The 26,018-nt window shown below is 40.5% G+C and overlaps 1 protein-coding gene across 1 annotated transcript in view; it reads left to right on the forward strand.

Moving 5' to 3' along the window:
* Positions 1-4,816: 4,816 nt before the first annotated feature.
* The window catches only part of LOC125286064 (carnosine synthase 1-like), a 35,853-nt gene continuing 14,651 nt past the window's right edge, over positions 4,817-26,018 (forward strand). The window contains exons 1-3 of the mRNA XM_048230755.1: positions 4,817-4,965; positions 9,773-9,862; positions 14,795-15,252. Coding sequence (XP_048086712.1) covers positions 4,866-4,965; positions 9,773-9,862; positions 14,795-15,252 — 648 coding nt within the window. The 5' untranslated portion in view covers positions 4,817-4,865. The remainder of the gene's footprint in view (positions 4,966-9,772; positions 9,863-14,794; positions 15,253-26,018) is intronic.

A 26,018-nucleotide genomic window follows, 5' to 3' on the forward strand; every position in this document is an offset into this window, starting at 1 on the left:
ATATAAAGGCTGACATAAGAGACATAAGCTATGCAAGATACAAATCCCAGACTGTCCTGAAAAAATAAACAAAAACAAGAGGATGTATACAATGACAAATTCAAGGTCTCAAAGTGTTAATGCTTCTTTCCAAAAATCTCACCAGAAGTTGTTATTTAAGGGGTTATTATTATTTTTTTAAATGCAGGTTGTCTGAATCTCAAGCTCTTTAGCCTATCATCTTAATGCTGTAGGCCTATTCACAGCACGGTGAATGACAAACGGTGACAAAATGCTGTTGTTTATGAGTTCATAGCCTGGTTATTTATCAAGGACTATATCACGTTTTATATGTTATTATGATTACTCGCATCGCATTACCATGGGGTTACTGTAGGTAATGCTACGGTTAACTTAACATGCCCACCATTACACTGGAGAGATGTTAGAAAACTTTTAAACTTTTTTTTATTCTCCCGAGACGCTAGCTACTTAAGGTAGTTCGCTCATTATCTCAGATCAGTGAAGAACTACCAGAGAAAACGTTGGGGAGAAAACTAAAACAATGTTAATGTTAGACTTAGACTAGCTGTGTTACAGTTTCTCGTTGCAAAATTAAAATCTCCATGCGCTTTTGTAGGCTACACGCAGTCTCAAAAACACTGTTTACAGCTCTTGAGTCACGTACTAGATCATTTTTTTTATTACGATAATTTAGATAGGCCTAGGCTACACTTATGGGGTGGGTGCTATTGCATTTTCTAAAGAATCTCACGTCTTGGTTTTGTACAGAAATTAATATTAAGTGACACATACGTAAAAGGGAGAAAAAAGCTTCCGATATTTAGCAGGCTACTGCCTCGTGAGTATGGCAAGCGATTTTAACATTTACCCGCTAGACTGGATATGTATTGCAGATATCTGTAATTCAGTTTTGCCTAGTCAAAACGAACATTTTAGATATCCGCAATTGAATTCTTCCTATCCATAATTGTCATTTCAGATGTCCACAAAGACATTCTTCCTAGGACAATTGACGCCACATTTGCCATTCATTTCTATGGGGGTTATCATTAGGGATATCTACAATTCAGTTGCAGATATCCACTATGTGAATTACGGATATCTGCAATTGAATTGTAGATATAATTCCAGTTAGAGATATCTACAATTTGATTCTGACTAGTCATAACTCCAGTTGAAGATATCTTTAATTCACCTCAATTCAAGATATCTACATGTTCCTTTTCAGATATCTTGAATTAAGTTTTGACTAGGCGAAATGACATTGTAGATATCTGTAAATGGAATTATGACTAGTCAGAATGACGTTGTAGATATCTCAAACTGGAGTTAGGGATAGTCATAATTTGATTGTAGATATCTATTATCAAGTTATAGATATCTTGAATGAGTTTTGATTAGAGATATCTGAAATTGGAGATATCTATAACTTTCATTCTGCCTAGTCAAAATGTAATTATAGATATCTTGAATTAGAGTTTTGACTAGGCGAAATGACGTTGGAGATATCTGTATTGCTATGCAAATTAGGCCCGCATCCCACTTTAGGCAGGAGCAGAGCGTGTTGTTGTTCAAGTCATCAAATCACATAGCACCTGTTAACTGTTAACTTTGTAATTAGCACTAATTAGCATCATGTCAGAGCAGCCAGAGGGCGAAGGAGTTTTTAATCGTCTTTTTAATGCTGCAGCCTATGCAAGACAGGAGCTGGCAGCAAGAATTGATGATTCAATGTTGCTTTGATTTTTTCGATTAGCCTACAGCCAACACCATTATGAATGGAGTTTCCTGTAGATAGTGCTGGTGCATTTAGTAGCCTAGGCCTACTAATTTATGTAGGCTACGAAACAGAGATCAAGCCAGTTGATAACGTGCAAGTCTAATAAACCACACGGTGTCCCTGAGTTTTAGTTATTTTAGATGTCAACAAGACATTACAGCCATGACTGCTTCTTCTTCTTCCATTCATAGAAATAAGGAAATAAGCCCACTTCTTCTTCGATTATGTTGGGGAGGGGAAATTAGCCTATGGACAGAGAGTAGCAGGCTCTGCTACGGATCTAAAGAGCAACGTCTTGCACAATAATTTGCACTAGTCATAATGACGTTTGAGATATCTTCACCTTTCATTCTGCCTAGTCAAAACTGAATTAAAGATATCTGAAATTGTCATTTAAGATGTGTGACGAGTTCAATGTTTTTTTCAATGACGTGATGACAGATATCTGTAATTCAGTTTTGCCTAGTCAAAACTAAATTACAGATATCTCTATCTGACGTTTTGACTAGTCACAATTACGTTACAGATATCTTGAATGACAATTCCAACTATCCAAAATGTAATTGCGACTAGTCAGAAAAAGACGTTGTTGATATCTACAATGTTAATTCCAGATAGTCAAACTTAGCGGGTAAATGTTAAAATCGCTTGCCATACGTGAGACCATCCTGATCTCGCGAGCTTCAGGGTTTCACTCGCAGATCAGTCTGGCAACTTTTCGTTCGAATTTGGAGCAGTTCACCAAACGAATGTCCAATCAGCGTTGGCTTTGAGGCGGGTTGAGGTGTGATGCAACGAACAACATGACGGCATCCACAGATGAGATGAGCATAGCTATCGCGCAAGTTTTATTCAAATTAGAAAGTATTCCTGGGTAAGCTGTGAAGCTATGAGTCTCAGCCATGCAGCTGGGAGGAATGAACGACACAGACATCCTCCACGGCCGATTCCAGTTCATAATGGAGGAATATACTTTCTTCAGAAGTGTAGGGCCTACCGTGAAAACTTGATGGGAATTGTCGTTGATTAGGTTCATGTCACATACAAATGGTAAGTTAAAACATCTTAACGTTAGTTACGTTACCTAACTTAATTGTATGTTAAATGAAGGCATTAGAAGAACACTTTGTTCATCTAATTGGTTGATTTGGCCCGTCGATAACCAACAAAGGTGGTGATAGACAGATGGTTTATCCAATCAGCTAACCAGTATTTCCGCCCCTTCCCAAAAGTTCTTCAATAAAACGTTTCCAGATGGATATGCGGAGCAAATCCATCTGGCGGAGTCAGGTTAGCAGGCTGCGGTCTGGAATTTAATTTAATATTGTTGTAATGGTAGGATAACTACACAGTTTACACAATAATTACACTGTGTTATAAATATTGTATATCAATGCATTTATTGTCTGTCAATTGCCCAAAATTGTGGCTCTGTGTCTCATTGAACAGTAGCTCAATTTAATGCATTCTAATCCATTGTCAATCACTGCCGGGAACTTTTTGAAGTTTACATGAACCACTTGACCTTAACGAATTTTGAACACCCATTATCGCAACTCTACCTTTATATGGCTCTGGATAGGACCAAAGTTCAAAGAATTCTGAACGGAATCAGTTCAAGAACGCATTCTCTGTTGGTCGAAAAATGCCTTGAGTAGTCAAGAGTAGCTGCAAGCACAAAATGGTCTAACTACAAGAATGTAAATGACAGACACACCCAAGCCTCTACTGGCAGACACAGAGCCCGAAGCCAAAGATGGTTGATTACGAAGATACTTCATGAGAGGCCCCGCACATTTATGCAGTGATCGGGCTCTCTTTTTAACATTGAGGTCTATGGCAGAATCCAAGAATTTCCCAGAATTTGTCAAAGTCTTATTTTTCTGAGCAATGGATGCACATTTCGGACATGGTATCATGATCTCCAAACCCTCCTCCCTATTTCAGTAGAATGTCGTGATAGTATGACCCTCCAGTCGGGAGAAAATCAACATTAAAATGAAGGTGTACACCAAGTTTATTTTGTACTCCGACTTGTCTGGCGTGGAACCGAGGCGTTCAAACGTAACTCATACGTCAGTGACACGCCCCTGTGCAGGCGGGAACTGAACCAGAGCCCGTCTCTGACTGAACTCCACTTTGCCCTCATAGACATGAACTAGGACGACCCATCTTGCTACGCATTCATTATCTTTGCCGAAGCTCATTGTAGAGAGGCCAAGCACCTGTAGTGTGCTCTCATACAGTCTATGTATTGTGCCCACCACATGTATTGGCCCTCCTAAGCTGACTAAAACCAGGTATATGGACCCTTTCAAGAGAGTTCCATTATCAGCATCATAGTTGGCCCCACAAGGCTTCCTTTTTAACATTCCATATGTTATCTTAATGTAGAGGAAGTAGATTGGGGCCCAAATAGAACGTTCAAGCATTGTTTTTGTTTTTATTGATGAAAGGGTCTATAAAATAAAATCATCTTTTTGCGATTTATCTTAATCTCAGCGATGAGGAAAAATCAAACATTAAAGGGAAGCAAGGAATGAGAAAAAGGAATGTCTCATAAATATATTTAACAAAAACAAAAAGTGCCACATTTATTGGTATCCCCCAGAAAATCGTATAAACAAAATGCAACACAAGCTTTTTTTCCATTTATATTTAACCCTTACGACCCTTAAAAAAATAACTATGAATCTATGGTATTTTGGGACAAAATATTAGTAATCTTGTAGGAATACCATAGTATTTTTGGAACATACTATAGAAGTAGGCCTACTATACGATTGTAGAATTGTAGAACTCTGTAGAAGGTAAGGATATTATGGAGGTATTATACTACCATATAACTACTAAATCTTATAGTATTACTGGAGTTCTTTTTCGTAAGGGAAGTGAGGACCTAGGAATCTGAACCACCCAGTTTGAGAAAATGCTAAGAAGTGATCTAGGGGTTGGGTTTTGAGAAGGGGGCGGGAACATTCACTTAAGCTTAAAGTCATGCACTACCTGCCTCAGACTGACCCATCTTTCAGTGTTAACATTAGTATAAAGGACACAACACACATTTTACAGTCTGCTTATCATGGACAGCTTTTTGCCCCAAAGCTACTCGACCTTGCAGCAAATATTATGTGAACTTGCTCTTCCCAAGACTAGAGACCGTACTCAAAACCCTAGAAAAGGTAAGAGCTCATTTATACGCATGTACAGTATAAAACGAGGCATTGACCAATATAATTTGTAGGCTAAAGATAGTGTATTAAAACGGACTGTTTATACAAACAATGGCTTACTTTGAGTCGTTTGCCGGTCATAGTTGGTTGACCGAGTCACTTAGCTGACAATACAAACTAAAACCAAACAAAATAGCCCTATATGACATATCAGAGTCAATTGTATCGATGTAAAACATTTGCAGGCTAGGCTACTCAGCGGTTAGATGTAGGGATCGACCGATATGGATTTTTTAGTGCCGATACCGATTTTTTTCCATCAGCCTTAGCCGATGACCGATACAGGCTGCCGATTTTCTTGAGCCGATATTTGGAGCCGATACTGCTTTTATTTTGCTCCCTCAATTTACATCAAACAAATGACACATAATTACACAAATGATGATAACAAATGTTAAGTCTCAATTTAAAAAAGGAACATTTATTGAACTTATGGATGGGTGCACTGGATATGGTTAACTGTGCAAAATGCTTTCATCAACATCTTACAGCCTTGATGATGCATTGCTTGCTGACTATAAGACATAATTCAGGTCATCACAAAATGTCCTTTGTCAACACATTTAAATAATTAAAAAAAACAATAAGCCTGAAAAGTAGCTATTGAAATTAAGTGCTTGATTTGTAATTTAAGACTGCATGGTTTCAATTTTTCTATGTCTATATTTTTCTAAAAAAAGCTGCAAGATTTGTCAATCACAGAACGTTACAGAAAATAACGTGGTGTCAGATGTTTCTGTTCTAAACGGCATCAACGTCAAAAGGTATAAAACATATCTCTCAAAGTTTTAAAATCTGTTCTTCAGGTAGCGCAGCACTCTCATATCGCTGTGATGCGTGCGTCTCACAGATGCACACACAAACTTCTGTTTGGTAGCTGACGAACCACTATTGAACTGGATTGATAATGATAACGTTAGCAAACGGCTCTAAAAAAGTAAGGCATACACGGTATGTCTGGAACATGGTAAACGTTAACACGAATTAAGTCAACTACATATAACACGTCTCTCATTATTAAAGCTCTTATATCACTGCGATGGCAACTCCGCCCAGCTCGAAGGGAGAAGGGGAGGGAGACGCACACACCACACGCGTCCTCATATGATTGACCAGTGTTCGTAACAGCTACCGCAAGCATATACGGATAGCCTACAACTTAGCTATTTACAGCTCCCTAAATACAATGGCAAGCAGGTTTATAGAAGAGGCATTCAGGGAAGGAGACACACACACCACACGCGTCCAACACTCAGCCAGGTGGTCGCTGAATAAAACTCACACGGAATAAAACTCACACCATAAATACCACGGAACAACGTTGGCATTACTTAGTGACCAGTGTTTGTAACAGCTACCGCTAGCCTAGCCTACAACTTAGCTATTTGCAGCTCACTAAATACAATGGCAAGCAGTTCTATAAACGAGGCATTAAGCATTAAATAAAGTACCTATCTATCCATCATTCGCGTTTTCCATTTGGACCCACAAACTTGCTTCCACCTTCAAAGTGTATGGCAATATTTCAGCTAAGTCAAACAGTTAAAAGATGCTTTGAAAGTTTAAATTTTACTGTTGTCTTGAAGAGCAGGCTTTCAGCAGTCTGCTTGTCGGGGAGGGGCAGTCAGCACGTGAATTGCAGCTTCTCCAGCAACACAGAGCTGCCTTTGGACGCCTGTATGTAAATAATGCGGGGAAAAACTATCGGCGAACGCAGCCGCTTATCGGCTGATGCCAATACACGTAAAAAAACGTAAATATCGGCCCGATATATCGGCCGATCCCTAGTTAGATGTCCATTTCCCTCCGGTAGCCTATGGGTCTCCGGTTCCAATTAATTTTTGGCAAATGAAACGTTTCCAGATTTTGCCAGGTTTACAAGGGAGGGAAACACTTCAATTGATGCCACACAACGTGTGTCTGGAGTTTCATTGCGCAAAAGGTCCCACCCCTGGCAACAGACACTCCTGTTCAGCGGACATACACAGCAGCGGCAGGTACACCACCAGTTCCCCTAGGTTCGAGGCGGTCCGGCGCTTTTGATGCTTGCTGTAGCCTACATATCCCCTTGCAAAAAATAACTGCAATAACTTTTTCAAAGTAGCCTACAGTTCAGATATACTACAGTAGGCTACATTGCAGTATTGTATTTTCATGTCCAAAATAGTACAGTACTATGCAGTTTTTTGCCTCTAAAATACTGCATTCCCTGCATAAGAGCTGCAAATATTTTCTCCAAAACTGCGATTTTCATACTCAGAAATCTGCAGTTTGACACTTGAAGTAATGCAGTTATTTTTTTTTTTTGTAAGGGTCTGGTCCCCACTAACACATATTAAACGTAGACTATTTTAAACAATCATTTGAATACTTCATATAGGCCTAATTTACGATGTGCATCTATTGTCCATGCAGCACAGCGAATCAAAGTTAATACAGACTACTTTCCATTTTGCATAAGTTCAGTTGTAGGCTATCTATAACTAAAGCTTGACTGAAATATTGTAAAACAATTTAGTTATTTTAAAAATGTATGGGAAGAGTGAAATCACCTATTAGTTTAAATGGGTCCTTGCAAGTTTCTGCTGAAAAACTGCTAACCCGAGCTGCACGTTATTATGAACGCATTTAATGATGCGGTTATTTAAAAAAAAATGTAGCCAGTCGGCCGCATTAAAAAAACAGGATATGTAATTATATTTCACAACTTTACGAAGTACTGTGACTGGAAAAGGCTGGCAAGCAAGCCACAGACAGATCAGGGGATTCACTTCCCTGTTAGGTAGGCCTAGGCTAGGCCAGCAACAGAGATGCATGTTGGAGAGATGCATGTTGACATCAAACCATGGAAGGAACGCAAGTTTCCCCGACCGCTGTTCCCGTTTCTTCTGTTTTTCATGCCCTGAATGGTAATTCGGTTTCATGTTCACCTTCTTAATGTATGAGGCACTGTCGCTATAACTGTATACTTATCTGTCACTATAGCTTGACTCAAGGAGAGACGGGGAAGGGGGCCTTTATTAACTTGCGGGGATCTACGCAACTTGTGTTAGTGTGCGTATAGGGAGTGCCAGCCCGAGCCTTTTGGGGGCCCTATACTAAGCAGAATTTGATTTGGGGGCCCCCTCCCACAACGCGGAGTCACCTGTGCTTGGTGATTATTGACACAAATGTCACGCTATAATGTTACATTATACATTAATACAGTGAGGTTATGTATTAATACAGTGATGGATTATTAACTGTCTCCTTGGGTACATATGAATAAGGACCCTAGTGGACCCTATTTGTACAAGTGGGTATAGACGGGTCGGGGGTTCTGGGGGTACTCCCCCAGAAAATTCTGAATTTGGTAGATGTGATTTCCTGTATTCTGGTGCATTTTTGGGATGGTCAGCAGGAGAAGGGCAACACCCAAATTTGTTCAGATTCATAGCCTTTTGCTTTTTGACTTATAGAGGTAGTGACTTCACGCAACTACTTTGGCTTCTTGGGCTCGGTAGACTCATTCAATAATCCATCATTGCTCACATAAATTCACAATTGTAATTATTTAAGATTAGATTGTTGCGCCGTTTTTATGTTTGTTGGAAGATAAATAAACATATTAGGCTTAGGCTACTCGGTACATCGGTCATGCCAGTTTTTTGCTACTTGTGAGAGTCCTACTGTGTGTGCTGCCTGTGCAATAATGTTTCGGGGTGTCACTTAAGAAGACGTTTAAAGGCCGAGTAAGAAAGTGAGGAAATGTGTAGGCTTAAAGGAATTATCCGGAGTAAAATGCACTTTAGATCAATTTACGGATGATTGGGAGTACGTTGAGTTGACATCAAAATCATGTCATTCAGATGTGTTTTGAGAGTTCGATTTTACCGTTTTTAGTCAAAACTCGTTAGCCTGGAAGTGACCAGGGCATGTCATTTCGCCGCTACAAAACGCTATTTTTATACCTCTTCTACAGTTCCAAACAACATTACACTTACGTGGTAGTGAGTAGAGGGTCCCTAAAGCCAAACCGAAGTATCCCGAGGTCTTTATGTGGTCGGATAGAGAGTCCAGAATGAATTTCATCAAGCCAGTACCTTTCCAGAAATGTTGCTGCTGCAGCTAGCATCTTTAGGGGAAAGTCTGTAGGAGTCGATTGCATCACGTTGTTGCACGACATCACGTCACATGACATTTCAAAATTCCAACCTGTTAGCAAGCTAGGGTTTGCTGTTGCATACAACTTCATTTCAATTTCGAAAGAAATACTGGACTATGTTTTTTTTCTTTTTTTTTTCTGATTCATCACAAGGAAATACAATAAAGAATGGGAACGTAGTTGGATAATTGTACGTAGAATAGGAAGAATGGGAACGTAGTTGGATAGTTGTAATTCCCCTGTATGTCCTGTTGGTGACCTCAGTGAGAAGTTCCACTCTTAGCCAGTATTTATTTAGTTTTTATTTTGATCCGTTATATATCAATAACCTTAGATCAAGACCAACTAGTATGATTTACCAAGAATAATCATACTAGTTCATATCACCTATTCAGTGTAAGTAAGAAATTGTTGAATAAAGACATAATAAATGTGTAATGACAATTAATACAGATCTTATTGAGCACCAATAAATACAGACGTTACTTATGTATTAATGGTTAATATCGTGTTCCCTAAACTAAAGTGTTAAATGCTTTTTCAGTTAATGCAATACACATGACATAGCCTCACATTGGATGTATTATATGAAGTGTATTCTTTTTTTTGCAGATGTTGGCAGGTGTGATGTAATAATCTGTGTCATGGCATCTCCTGATAAATACCTCTCACTTTTGCTGGCTGGTGGCAAGAAATGCCCAGGTAATTGACAATCTACCTTAATTGCAGAAATAATGACCACATAAGGGTATAATTTCATGAATACCTCGTTTCCAATGGCATGATATTCCAACAGAATATCATGCAATTTCACTGGGGTAGATTTCTATTGTCTCTACTAGTGATGGTATCAGATTGGTATCGGTCAGGGATGGGCAGAAATACATTAACCCTGATCTTAAGTCTATCAAAATAAACCACAAAATACAGTAGCCACACCATGTATCAAAATAAAGTAGGCCTACTGTATTTTAAAAATACTAAAATACTCTTTAAAAGGAGCATGAAATCACTTTGCAAACCTTCTGTCTATTTAATCTGTTCCTTCATACCTGACTCTGTTGATTAAGTGGACAGTGTTTGAGAGCAACAGCTTTTCTCTGCCTTTTCATGCCATAAATCTGCAAACTGTCAACAAATATGTTAGGTGATACATGGGGCAACTTTTTGAACAATATTGCACATAACTGGTTGCATGTGTTTCGATTTCGAAATGAGAAAGTGCTTCCCTACCCTCTAGCCATTGTGTAGCAATATGCAGTATATTGGGTCTTGAAATATCCACAATAATCCATAGAAATATAATATTCATGTTGTTTTATCCAATATAAGTTGACAAGAAACTTCAGTGTGTTACCTTTCATTTGGGACCATGATTATGCTTCTACACCAAGGGGTTCATATACAGTAAGCCTTTTATTGTCAGTATGCATTTTGGATAACCAAAAGTCCTATGGGGAGTCTGTCGCATGGACATTTGGACATACCTTTACAAATAATTGTGTAAACCATTCATCTTTTCTTCTATATTGATCTACTTTTACACACAGCTTCACAAGACCTGGTGCTAGGGCTGAGTTGTGTTTCTCAAGTGACTCAAGTGACTTAGATGGATGAAATGTGGTCAGTTCATAGATGTTTGTAACCCGGTAGAAAGAAATTATTTTTTTATTTTGATTGTTTCCTAAGAAATTACAGGGTCTTAGCGTTCTTAAGAGGTCAAGCATTTGATTGTAGGCAAAAATAGGTGGGAACAGTGCCCTCTGAAGTAGGCACAGTGCAATTTCGGGGGGAAAAAGCCTAGAAATGGCATATCCCATACGGGGCCCTATTTTGACGATTAGAAACCTGGCGCAAAGCTTATTCTTTTCCCGACGCAAAGCTTTTTCCTACGAGTGCAGACACGTGTGGCATATACTCTGCTAGTCACAAACAGGTTTTAGTTAAGCATGGTTTAGTGGAATACCTGTTCCATACGGTCTCGTGTGCAAGCAGATTCCTTCAAATGCGGCACTGACTGTGATCAAATGCGCTACCAATGCGCTGTTTGAAGTTGTGCTGCTTGATGTTAGGAATAACATATGTCATTTTCATTGGTTTAAAGGATGTTACGGCCAAAACACATTAAAGGAGAATTCCGGTGTGACTGCACTCCGAAATCTGTGATTTATTTGCATGGCTAGGCTGATGCTCGAGGCACCCCCTTTGAAAACCTGTTGGTAGCACTGTTGGTGCCAGATTTCGGAGTGCAGGGGACAAGCCGAGATGAGCTATGAGACATATGTTCACACTCGGTATCATGTTTCAACACACTTTAGGTCAATATCACACCGGAATTCTTCTTTCAGTAACATAAGAACCTCCTTTTTGTGCCAAGCGCCCCAAGTTTGATAACAAAACCACCCTGAATGTGGACTGGACACACCCCTAAATGTATTTAAGCTTTTCTCTAGTGACCATGCGTTTTAGATCGCCAAGATAGAGCCCATGAAGTTAATTGACCTATTGATGATCAAGAAAAATGAGGGAACGTGCCAGAACAACAGCACTTAGGAACTCACCAAGACACTACCTGCTGCTCAACGTCAGCAAAACCAATGAGTTGATTGTGGAATACAGGAGACAGCAGGAAGAGCACACACCCATCTGTATTGGAGGCACAGCAGTAGAGAGAGTCAGCTGCTTCAGATTCCTTGGAATTAACATCAGTGAGGATCTGAGCTGGTCACACCATATACGTATGGTCACAAAGTCAGCAAGACAACGACTCTTCTTTCTTCGGCGGCTGAGGAAGTTTGGTAGAATTTCATCACTTATAATTAATTTTATAAGTACATGACAATAAAACTACTTGAAACATTGCCCAGCAACATGCTCAGAAAGAGAGAGAGTGTATTGTGTCTGTGAGCAACCTACACGTTACTCATCTTTCACTGGATCATCTTCCTGAATCTCAATATGAATAAGTCTGTGCAAATGACTAAGCCAGGACCAGTCAGAGGCTACATTCATTGTTTTGCACTTTTATGATGTAATCAGATTAGGGCTGGGACAACGCGTCAACGTAATCGATGACGCCGACGCAAAAAATACGTTGACGCAAAATATGAGCGTCGATTCGTCAAGCATAACGTGTGCTGCTAAATATTTTTAATTTTACACCTTCAATGTTTTCCATACGTTGACTAATCTGTGGCTGGGCACCACGAAATCAAAACCGGCCACCACACATTGATGTTCTATGTTGTAGGCCTACTATTTAAATTTCAGATAAGATAAAATAATTTCATTGACCTGCACTTTTTACTAACACAGCCTTTCCTCGCCCCGCCCGCTCTCTCTCCGTAACGAGCCTGCTGCTCCTCCTCTGCATGTGCATTTAACAAAATATTCACGACTGTTGAAGGATTGTTGTTGCCACATAGAAGCACTGCATAGAACACAGTGGGCTAAATTGCTACTAAATCCGCTTAGCATCGTGACCATGCTGCGCAAATTTGTTCAAAACTGCTGCATTAAAGTTAAAGTAAACTCTGGTCTTATCACAACATAGTACATTATCTCAAAGCTAACATTAGAATACTGTTTGGATGTCAAGTTTAGCATGCTTACTTGCAGCTGCTTGTAGCTATTCGTTACTGATGGTCATTTTATTGACTCTGAATGTTTGCAAAATCCCGATGTAAATGGAAAAGTGTTTTCCAAGACTCAGAAGTGCTTGTCCAAAGGAGAAGTACGAACCGTTATTTGAGCTAAATACGTTATGAATTGCATCCACATATCAACAGCCTTTTAACTGTGTTAATGTTAATTGCAAGGATTCCCACACAAACGTCTTAAAATGACACTCAATTAGACATACACTACTGAACTTTATTGAATGCTGCCTCTGACTAAGAATGCATTACTTTGCACTTGTATAGGCCTAGTCTTTTATTTTTGAATCTTAAGAGCAATAAACATATTGCAATGTTAAGAAATTCATGTTTATTCATTCAGATATGTAAATAAACATGTATAAGTTATTAGTGAATTAATGGGGAGTTAATCGATAATCGAATCGAGTTGAAAAAATGAATCGTTAGATTAATCGATGCATCGAAAAAATAATCGCTAGATTAATCGTTTAAAAAATAATCGTTTATCCCAGCCCTAAAACAGATCACCAAAAACTATTGGTTTTACCAAAAATATTTGGCAGCATTTTAAACAAAATTACACACCAAGTATTTTGATATTTTGAAGTAACATGTTATCTGGATTACACGGATCACAGATTACACGCCCAGATTACAATAAAAATCAGATTATAGTTACATTGTTGGGGATTATTTGATTACATTTTATCTTGCAAACGTTGCAACTTTTTTATGATAGCCTAACTAATGTTTTAATTTGACAAGCAGTCCATTCGTTTGTCCACTAGATGTCACTATCATCCAATAGAGCTGGTAAGTCCCGCCCATCCGCTAAACCCCCAGTGGACCTCTAGATTGAAAAATCGTCAATGCAAGTGAATGTGAGAAAATAATTATTTTCTGGTCCCGTTTGAATTGTGCCATGAATGTGAACATATGTTGTCTGTGAATTTTTACTATAATTTTTCATGTTATGAGTTTGACAGTATATTATGATTCTTCGGCTATCAGTTGTGGAAAAGACATAACGAGAAAGACTACATGTCGCCTGTGACGTGAGCTAGCTCTAATCGTTAACATTAACTGAGATGCTAGTTTTTGTAATGGCAGGAATAAACACACATGGTAACAAAAATATTCGAAACATGTCTAGCTTCACACACTATGATACAGTGTGATTGTAAAGTTTTATGGTTCACTGTGTTCAAAGTCGATCTTAATAACCCTCTACATCTCGACCAACTGATGGTTGTTATGGGAAACTAGTTAGCTGTCGTCTAGCGGAAAGTTGTAGTCCACAAAGTACTCTCACACAAAGTTTAACCGCATCAAACTTCTACCCGCTCAATTGTAGCAATCTTTACACGAAAATTTATATTAAAAATTCACAGACAGCATATGTTCACATTCATGGCAAAATTCAAACGGGACCAGAAAATAATTATTTTCTCACATTCACTTGCATTAACGATTTTTCAATCTAGAGGTCCAGCGGGGATAGCGGAAAGGGCGGGACTTACCAGCTCTATTGCCTGTGTAGTTTCTTGACGAAAAAGGTTCAAATCAAAACCTAAGATGGAGGAGCCGTTGACGCTGACCGATAGACCGGTTCGAGTCCAGAAAACTGCATTCAGCACTTTGCAATATCACATCTTAAATAATAAAGACTGTGGAAAATAAGAATGTGTTTGTCGTGTGCAAGTTGTGTAAAAAGTAAAGTAATCAGATTATGTTACATGTTTTGGGTAATCCTATTGATTACGTTACTGATTACAAAAATTGCCATGTAATCTGTCGTCAGTAATGGATTACATTTCAAAGTAATCTGTCCCAACCCTGGATATAAAATACACAGTCATTTTCTTCAATCCAATAAAATACAAATGACAAAATACTATTTTGTATTTGAAATACTGTCCATCCCCGGTATCGGTATCGCCAGATATTCAAAGTTATATCAGGAATGAAAAATATCTTTTGTTGCTTTTGTTCTCAGGTCGAATGTTGCTCTGCCTGTGCCCCTCCTGGGTGTGCAGATCCCCCTCCAACACCCAATCAGGCCTGTTCTCCCTGTTTATCCTGAAGGCTGTTACCTTTGAGGCTGGGGGCTATACTTACCTGGACACCTTCGGTTCTCCCTGTCGTGTCATGTACCTCCTAGAAGATGGCTCAATGGGCCCCTCTGTGGGGGAGGGGCTGGACTGCCTGACCTGCAGCTCTCCCCAACTCAATACCCTCACTGAGGATGTTCTGTTGAACTACCAGCTCTTGGGGGGGAAGGGGGTCCCTCTCCCTCCTATGCTGGCCCTCTCCTATCGCCCTCCAGAGGGGTTAGTCTCCTCTCACCCTTCCCTCATGCTCCACCCTACACAAGAAAAGGAAGATCTACAGGAATCTATGGAGAAGGTCATCAGTGACTTTCTTCAACAGCCGGAGGTACAAGGTTCTGACAAAGTAAGTTCCCTTTATCAAGATCGGTAAGTAATGCCATTGCTGTGTAATGAAGTGATACTTAAGTAACACGTCAATATATTGTTGTAGGCCGTAGCCATAAAGGCAATATTGTATGTGCCCCATATACAAATTCATGAACAGATTTGTTTATATACGTTTTCTTTTTACAATAGCGTTTAATAGTATTAGTCCTGTTCTTCCCCTTTTCGTATTATTCTATCTAATGGCATTGATTAGGGATTAATAATTACAAAAGTCACTATAATGATATGAACAAAAATTGTGCTAAGAAGAATAAGTCCAGATATTAAGGCAAAGCTTAACAAGGTGTGTTTTGTTTTATTTAGAAACGTGGGCGTGCAACAATTGCATGCTTGCTCTGCTTCTTCAAAACATTAGAGGGATTATCAATAAAAAAAATTCTTGCATGAAGTTCAGGAATGGACAACTAATACATAGCACACACTGCATGCATGAAAACATTTACTGACATGGACATGACCGTGGTTAGATCCTCATTTCCTGTATGATTACAGCCTTGCCCCCTTCTTTATTATAACTAACTAACTAACTAACTAATCCACACACACACACACATACACATTTACAGTTTGATTAGCCTGACGAGCCAGAACCACATTAAAATGTAGGGTCTGGGCACTCACCGTTTGCAGCGCTCAGTCCGAGGGGCGGGATAATCAGTTGTCTTTCAAATTCCCTCTGCAAGCAATAGGACAGCGGCAGCGCTATGAGTCCCATGCGTTTCCCACCAGCGGAGCTAGTTGGCTAGTTCAAACGTTTGCCAACTTAATAAAAGCTTAACTCGTGTCACACTGTTCGCCAGCAGCAACATCCATCTTATTTGTTTTCAAGTAGCAGGGAATTCAAGCCAAACCGTTGCAACTCTGCCATCAATCATTATGTTAAGCCCACCTAACGACTCTATACACGATTTCATTGGCCTGATTAAGTTTCGATTTCTGGAGCTCACAAGCCAACGGAGAGTTGCTAGACTAGCCCTGCCAGCAAATGTAATTTGCTGCCGCTAGGGGCGCGTCTAGATTTCTAGGCTAGTATTTGATGGTATTTCTAAAGAAAAAAACCCAACACAAAATCTGATAATCTACCAGATAATACCAGTCTATGAGGTTCACAGAGACACAGGGTGTCCTATAATCGCTCATCATCTCTGTTATGAGCATTAGGCAGGGTTCTCAATGGGCATGAGACAACACATTTCAACCAGTTCACACCTCACATACAGTACCACACCTTGTATTTCTCACACAGAAAAACAGTGTCTAAGCACTCACCAGCCAATCAAAAAATAAATAGCCACCCAACAGCCAATCAAAAAATAGCATTTGTTGTATCCAGGTAAAATTCCAAAATAGGTGATCCCACTCCCTGCAACCACATTATGCCTACATCCATGCAAAAACACACAGAGTGCTGTCATGTTGAAAGTGAAAGAGCCAGATTGGATGACCTTAATTTTGTTAATTTTGATTTTATATTTTCTGAACAAAATTACTCACCAAAAGAATAATGAGAACAGACTGATGTGGAAGAATATAGCCAAATTTGTGCTATTCTTTTCGCAAAAATAAATCACGCTTGTCAATTATGTCTCTGTTATGTACCTGTTGGTAATTGATCGCCCCCTACCGATGAACGGGTTATACATGGAAAAGTAGGCTTCTATCAGGTAAATAGAAACATAGAAACATGTAGTTCAGCAAGTGGTTTGACTCAGTAAGCAACCTACGGTCACCCGCGGGTCGGGCGGGTGCGGGTAAGCTTCATCAGAAAATATTGCGGGCGGGGCGGGTCAAAAATTGACAAAGCACTTCTTCTCACAAAGTTCTTACTTAGTTATTAGTAATGTATACTACAGAACATTAAGTGCAACAAACCTCCTCCTGCATAAAATAGGTTAAGATACGATTAGCCTACAAGACCTTAAGGTTACTCCCGTAACCCCCGGTTCTCTGATAGCATGAGTGAGGTATCTCACTATGGGACACGCCCCCCTCGCGGGTTCCCCAGAAGCCATATTTCATCCTTCCTCCTCCCTTATATTCTACGGCGCAACATCATTCAGTCTAGCTAACCAACCAATGGAACCAAAGCTGTTCCATTTTTTGCAATGCTCTAACCGGACAGAGCGCATTCAGCCGCTCCTGCTCCGGGGAGGTGAAAGGCGGTGGGTTAAAAGCAAATACTTTAATCGGCCGGCACGACAGTGACGGATTGAAAACCTTCGGAATGAACGCTGGGTTGGGTTTTAATACAACCCTCAAGTCACCCGGGAAAAATTGCATACAGGCTGTATTCACAGATAGGGCATGAATATCGCTTACGCATTTAGCCGTAGCCAAAGCCACCAACAAATCTGTCTTGAGTGAGAGCACTTTAAGATCCAACTGTTGTAATGGCTTGAAGGGAGGGCGAGACAGAACATCCAAAACCATCGGCAGATCCCATGAAGGGGCCAGTGGTTTAGAAACCAGGCAGAGGCGTCGAGCCCCTTTTATAAATTGTCGTATGAGAGGGTGCTGGCCCGCTGTTTTGTCTCCAAAGCCTACATGACAGGCAGAAATGGCAGCCAGATAAACTTTGACAGTGGAGAAGGACTTGTTTTTATCCAGTAAGTCTTGCCGAAACGTAAGGATAACGTCCACAGAGCACTGGAAGGCTATCATCCCTGTTTTAATACACCAATCATTAAATACACGCCATTTGCTATCATACAACGTCCTAGTTGATGACGCCCTAGCGCTCTGAATGGTCCCTATGACATTGCAGGGCAGTCCTGCAGCTGTCAGATTCAGCCTTTCATGGGCCAAACTCAGAGGGCCAGGCGCTCTGGATGAGGGTGAAATATTTCCCTGTTCGCATGGGACAGTAGGTCCCTACAGATGGGCAGCGGCCACGGTTGGGAGTGGATTAACGGGATTATCTCTGCAAGCCAGGGTTTCCCTGGCCAGCGCGGGGCTATGAGAATGAGTGAGAGGCTCTGTTCCCGCACCTAGGGGTGGGCGATATGGACAAAAAATAATATCTCAATATTTTTTGTGATTTTGACGATAACGATAATTAGTCGATATCCTTTAAAAAAATGTTTTGTTAAAGTCTGAGTTACTTTGCAGCTCATTATTTATGAATAGCATCATTACAATAATAACCAATAACCTAACCAGTGACTTTTTAACCAAATCAACCAATGCATTGTCACTCTGACACATTTCCAATTCTGCCCCCACTTGTGTGTGTGGCAATGACATGGTCTAGCCAGCTACATTAGAGAAGATGAATAGGCCTAACAGTTTCCCAAGAGAAAGTCTGAAGCTGAAGTTCCTTTCAAACCTTTACATAGGATTCACTGTAAAACTAAGAGCAGACCAACAGAGTAGCCTACATCTCAGTTATTTCCTTATATGTTTTGTTTTAGAGCAATCACTTAGGTTAGCATTCCAAGTTACAGAATAGAAACTAATGCGTTAGCTAATGGCTAATGTATATGAGAAATCCCATAGAGATGCTAACGGTTAGCATAATCGGTAAACGTAGATATTTAGAGCGAACTTCAGTCCATTTACAAAAGAGTTACATGAGAATAGTTATTTGTTTACAACTGACTATTAAAATACTCAAAGGCTAATGTTTTCTCTCCATATAATGTCTCCATATAACGTGACTGTCTCATCAATGCTACTTGAACAGGAGTAGCCGCATAAAATCCCAAGTAGGCTACTTTTGTTGCACAAAATAAACATTAGGCGTGCGTGGGACAACGTTGTGACCCACTAGTGATCACGTGACACTTGCTCTGCTGCACTTCTCCCGCATAGCCTACCTCCTGGGAATGTATGAGTCTTCAGTGCGTGATTTCGAGTGTTTTTTCCCCATAAGTAATTTAAATACTCGATAATGTCAATTTGCACATCGTTAAAACAACAATCACGATATTATCGCAGACGATATATATCGCCCACCCCTACCCGCACCCTGGCAAGTGTTGGAGTGATCAGTTCCAAAGGAGGGAAGGCATAGAGCAGGACGTGTGGGCACTGGTGTGGCAATGCATCTCTCCCTAACGGGGCTTTCTGATCGCGCAGGGAGAAAAACATCAGACATTGCGCATTCTCCCCGGAGGCGAATAAGTCCACTTTCGCCCGACCAGTTCGCAACCAGATTTGAGCCACCACATTGCTGTGGAGTTTCCAGTCTCCGTAGCGGGGGTTGCCCCTGGAAAATAAATCTGCACCCAAATTCAATACACCGGGGACGTGCGTGGCTTTCAGTGACAGGAGCCGCGTGCTTCTCCATAAAATCAGTCTGTGTGCCAACGTGTGCATATGACGAGACCTCAGTCCCCCCTGCTTGTTGACATAAGCCACCACTGTGGTGTTGTCTGTTATGATCAAGACATAATGCTATCAGGACGGGCAGAAAATGTCTGAGTGTGAGCCAAACCGCCATCAGTACTAGACGGTTTATGTGCAAAGATTGCATGTGTGAGTCCCACAACCCGTTTATCGACCTGCCCTCGTGAGTAGCTCCCCAGCCACTCAGCGAGGCATCCGTCGTCACCACTTTCCTGTGTAGGACAGCGCCCATTGTAGTTCCCTCTTTGAGGAAGAGTGGGCGTTTCCAGGGCCTTAGCGCAGCAGGCTGCTGAGATTGCGACGGGGTGATGGCCGTGACGCGAGGTATTCAATCCCAGCGATGCCATCCATCGCTGGACAGCCCTCATGTATAAACGGCCGAGAGGTACGACCACCAAGGCTGACGCCATGAGGCCCAGGAGTCTGAGGCAGACCCTGAATTTCACCCCCTTCACCCCCCTGCAGAAAAGCGTGACAGGCGTGCTCTGAATGAGACAGAGTTTAGAGACAGCCCTATAAAGGTGGGGGTCTGTAGCCTAGTAACAACAGGTGCTCCGTTAGGAGAGCCGTATGTTGCCGCACTTCCTGGTATGAGTGCGCGGCCACCAGCCAGTCGTTTATAAAAGTAGCCAGACGTAAACCCTTTTCCCGGAGCGGCGCGATAGCCGCTTCGGTGACCTTGACGAAGCCTCTGGGGCTGAGCGCAAGGCCAAATGGGAGGGCAAGCCACTCGTAGGCTACACCTCGAAAGGCGAACCTTAAGGAACTTTCTGTGGGGCGGATAGATCGGGACGTGTAGGAACGCATCGGTCAGATCCACTGAGGTGAACCAATCGCCCGGGCGCACAAAGCGCATTAATGCGTCGTTGCTCGATAGGGATTACTCTGATCGCTTGTTTGTTTAACAAGGAAATTATTTCCCCCTGTAGAACACGGGCAGATTCCCCTGTAGCGTGGGATTGTACAATCCCATTGAACAGGGGTGGGGGTGTAGTGAACTGTAGACGGTAGCCTTTCGCTATAATCTTTATTATCCAGTCTGACTTCACATGCATCCGCCAGTACTGGATGTGCTTGGTCAGTGGCAAAATGACTCCATCTAGTGGCGCTAACTGGCGTGACCAAGCTGGCGTGGGCTGCAACAGTGTTAAACTCAGGTTTTAAATTTGCCTCCAATATTTCCTAAAGGATACCATTAATTTAATATTTCCAGCCTTTGTAAATATTTACATCGAATGTCACTTTACTTTACAAGTTGTGAAGTATTCATAAACACTGAGTTTAATACTGGGAGGTAAACTAGCCTACATTCAGCTGACTCGTATTTGTGTGCATTTGTTGGAATGGTTGGACAATCCCAGTAGCAAAAGATGAGAAATCATCTGCAAAGGTTACATCATAAAACAAATAAATTTTTATGAAACAAATATTATTTGCTTGACCATGTTCTGTCTTTTTGGAACTGGACTAGCCCATTGACTCAGATGTGACGTGATCAGGTAACAGGTTTGGAACAAAAACGGCAATGCTGCTTTGCGGTTGTTGGACTTTTATTTTGACAAGTTGTCGTCGTTCTGTTCATTGAAAACGCATGCCTAAGGCCTAAGGTTTTGGCATTATGAGACACTCGAGAAAATTGCTCACTGATTTTCTAAAACTACTCGTTGACTGAGAACACCACCTAAACCAATCCATCACCTCTCTTTTTCCTTCCTTCTGTATTCCTCTAAAAGTTCTGGGTTGGTGTATATCTTTTCTCTGTGCTTCCTACAAACTTTCCTTTGCTGCAGCTTTCTTTTGTGCACTTTTTGCCAACCAGGGGGGTGTTCAAGTACGTGGTTTAGACACAAACCTGGGTAAGTTAACTCAGAGTAAGTGGTAAGCCTCCTACAACAAGAGCCCTATGGCATTGCTTTGTTAGGAGAATGAAGCCATGCAGCTTTTCTATTAGGAGGTTTACCACTTACTCTGAGTTAACTCACCCAGGTTTGTCACTAATCCACATACTTGGAATACCCCCTGGCCAATGTGAATGCAATCATGGAAAGAAAAACACAGATAAGGAACATCATAGTAATCAATCTTTAAATTGTAAACATGCACTCTCCATGACTACAATAATGTGACATTTTAAGTCTATGGCAGTAATCTACACGTGATGTAGGCCACTCATTACTATGATATGACCATAGCAATTTTCATGAGATTCAAAGGGGGAAAAAGGGTAACAGGGTCTCTGATACAATGTATCTACTTCATTAAGTGCAGTGTAACAACCCAAAAACGTTTATGATATTGATCTCATTAATATCCCTCCAAAACATTGAGGTTGTCTCTTATTAAAAAGTAATTAAAAATGTCATGAACGACGTTGAAAAATGCAAAATCCTTGAATATTTTCATTACCGAAATTAAAATTTTCGACACCGAAATTGGCTTTAACTATTGCGGTAATGATAAAGTGCATTGCGGTATTGAGACGACCTAACACAAAAATGCTAATTTTAGATTTAGCTAGCATGACCTAGCTAAAAAAAATACCTCCATGACATTATGTGATTTATTACCTTATTACTAAACAAATTTGAATTAAGAAAAAGGTTTTAACACAAAACTGTTACTAATTTCGGTAATGAGAATCATTAGTGTTGTGTTTAGACAGTTTTTAGACAAATCATGGAATTTCAACATAAAGACAAAAGGAGACATGCTTACCTTGACGCCATCTTTGATCTTCTGTTATTACTGATGCACGATGGGAAATTCCATTTCATGTTTACATTCCTACAGCTTTTTATTGCAGTACTCAAAAGTATTGCGGTAATGAAAACTATGACTGATGACAAAACATTTTAAATATTATAACCGTTATAATATTAATATTATTGAAACACACATTTTGATGAAGCATTGAACTTAAAACAATATATGTAGAACTTTATTTTATTTTAAAGTAAAAGATAAGGATTTTCTTAATGATCAAACACTTGGGATTTGAGCCAGGACACATTGCGGTAATGATAATTTACTCATAAAACGCATAAAAAATACAAAATAACAATAAAATATGGAGTGTTTAAAATTATCTTGTGTGCAAGTTTAAGCACATGTACATATATTGTTAAATAGTGTAATCAGTGGGATTTATAGCATATTTGTCCATCAAATCCTTAGTACCGTAAGATTTTGGGGTTTCGCAAGAATCACCCTTATCGCCACCGGTGGAGCTTTGGCTCCGCCTAGATAGATAAATACTATATTGATCCCCAGGGGAAATTCAAGGTCTCAGTAGCATACAGACAACACACACACATTCACTAACAGCAGAAAAAGTAATTAAAAGTATATAATATAAAAACACAACTAAGCAATAAGGACAGTAGAAGATAAAGAATATACTAAATATACTAAAATACAAATTATACTAACTAACACTTAATCTAAATAAATTCTAAAAACAGTATCCACATAGTGGTGATTAATCAATCAAGAGGCGCTTGCAATGACTGAGACAGGGACTGAGCCTGTGATTCTCTATGCATAGTAAGGTAAGGTGCCACGGTGTGTCACGGTGATAGTGCAATGGTGATAGTGGTCACGGTGATACTGCAAATGAGTAAGTCCAACAGTGCAACAGTGTAAGAATAAGTCTATATATCTATATATATATAACTATTTTAAGAAAAGGTAAAAAGTGTGGCCACAGTTCGGCTGTGGCATGGAGGGAGGGGTTATGCATATGTACTAATGTGCTAATATAGCACGCAAACAGTGAGGCAGAAAGACAGTGGTAAAAAGTGGCTAGTGGACAGACAGTATCCAAACATGGAGGGGGTGAAGAGCAGAGGCGATTCTAGAGTCTGTGGGGGCCCTAAGCAAAAATTCCAAGGGGGCCCTACCGACCAGTGTTCATGTTAGGCTATAAATAATCTACCAATGGAAAATGTATGAAATAAAACCTTTTTTTATTCCAAATGTTCCAAACATGAAAAACCTTGTTATTTTGAAAATATAAATGTAAAGAATAAAATAAATAAATAAATAGAATAGAATAAAATACAGTAAATTACTTTAAAAACCCAATATAAAGTAGTTTTATTGGGGTCCTATACCCAAAATTAGTAATTAATTTATCTTGATGAACTCTGTTTTAAGTCCCCTTTCAATATTGTGAATAGTAAATGGGGGCACTAATAACAGTCTAGGCTAGGCTACAGTAATTGTGGCATTGATGGACAGTTTAACACGGAGCCTGACTTATTCTAATTACTTCTTTGGATAAAGTCTATCTTTTATTCTTAAATAAGCTGCTTGGTTGACCCATCTCCTGACAATGTTACAATGTTACAATTGTTTATTGATTGCTTACAAGAAATATTAGCATGCAGAGTGAGAAGCAAACTACAGGAGTTGGGAGCTGGGAGAAAAATAGCTGGGCCTAAAAACAGGAGTGGAAAGAAAATTTTGCGTTCATCTTACCCGGTTTCACAAATGCAAAACCTGTGTATCTGATATGCAACAACGCTGTTTGAAAAGAATATCATACCACACTACGAAACGCAGTGGCACCTTCAAGGTGGCCTATCTGCTCCAAACAGAAGCACAGAGGTGCAATATTGAAGCGCTAGCCGAGGGCTATGCACAGCTAGCAGGATCCAGTGCATTATTTGTTTAAGCACCAACTCGCAGTCTGATTGGTGAATAGGCTATTTGTAAATTGATATCGTAAAAATAAACGATTTTAAAAAATAGGACTGCCAAAATAATTTGACTGGGCCAAACAATATCAGTGGCGGCAGCTTTGGCCGCCTGTCGCCGACCCATGTCGTAGATTAGTCCTATAGTTTAAACTTGAGGTGTTTCAGTGATGTTTTAATTCCATGTCGACTGAGCCGATATAACGGCCATTCAGCCGACCGGGAGTTCAGAACTGCGTTAGTGTTTAATATCTTCATGACTAGGCCTACAGGAGGAAGGCAGACCGAAGTATAGCCTACTGGGTGTCTGTCAGTTTGAGGACAAGAAACGGTGCATCAAAGGGTCAAAATATTGGCAGCCAAAGAGAATCGTTGATAACAGAACAAGTGACGGTGTAATATTAAAAATCTTTGGCGGCACACATTAAAAAAAATTACGCGTATGCTTGGTCCTTACTCGCATCACGATTAACACTGTATTAGGGCTGTCAGCCATAACACAAACATAACGTTAACCATCTACTTACTTAACTAGTTGTAGGCTAACTGTCGCTAGCCAGCTGAAGTTTATTGTATTATAGATGTAGCAAACCATGTTCAATCTTTCTGCAACATTAGCCTATAACTTCATTGAGTAAATGCCAAACTCCGATGTTGATCCGTCATCACTGCACCCTCGATTAACGTTTACCATAGTAGCCTAAATATATGCGGATTCTTTGAACTCACTCTTTTAAACACAGAACCGCTGTTTATAAGGCCATAGCATAGGGCCTACATGTACAGATGTAAGTTACTGTTTGTAGCCTACAACAGGAGAGGAGCACGCAAAATCTCGCTTGTCCCACCGGCAAACGCTGAGACCAGCTCGGGGGCCCCCTAGCGGCTCGGGGCTCCAAGCAGTTGCTTGGTTTGCCTGTTGACAAGGTGCGCCTCTGGTGAAGAGGCAGACAGACTATGCAGAGAAGTCTATCTCTCTTCCCTTAAGTGAAGCATTGAACAGTTCAATGACCCTGTTGTACAAGGCAGTGAGCAAAGTCTCCAGATGATCAGGCTCTTCTGCTTAACAATAGTGTTGTGAAGTGGGTGACACTCATTGTTCAAGATGTTAATCAGTTTGTTCAGGGTCCTTTTGTCAGATATTGAAGTGATGCACTCCAGTTCAGCTCCCACTACAGAGCCAGCTGTCCTTACCAGCTTGTCAATTCGCCCCGCATCCTTCTTCTTTGTGCTTCCTCCCCAGCATACCACTGCATAGAAGAGGACGCTGGCAACAACAGACTGGTAGAACATCCTGAGGAGCTTGCTGCACACATTGAAGGACCGCAGCCTCCTCAGGAAGTACAGCCTGCTCTGCCCTTTCTTGTAGAGTGCATCAATGTTGGCTGACCAGTCCAGTTTATTGTCCAGGTGGAGACCCAGAAACTTGTAGGTGCTTACCACCTCCACATTGACCCCATCAATGGGGACTGGTAGCAGAGTGGTCTTAGACCTGCGGAAATCCACCACCATCTCCTTTGTCTTTGAAGTGTTGAGTTGAAGATGATTGAGTTTGCACCATTGCACAAAGTCCTCCACCAGGCTCCTGTACTCCTCCTCCTGCCCGTTCCTGATACACCCCACAATTGCAGTATCGTCAGAAAACTTCTGCATGTGGCATGTGAACAGGTGAACAGGA

The sequence above is a fragment of the Alosa alosa genome, chromosome 21, assembly GCF_017589495.1.
Source record: "Alosa alosa isolate M-15738 ecotype Scorff River chromosome 21, AALO_Geno_1.1, whole genome shotgun sequence".
NCBI classification, from domain to species: domain Eukaryota; kingdom Metazoa; phylum Chordata; class Actinopteri; order Clupeiformes; family Clupeidae; genus Alosa; species Alosa alosa.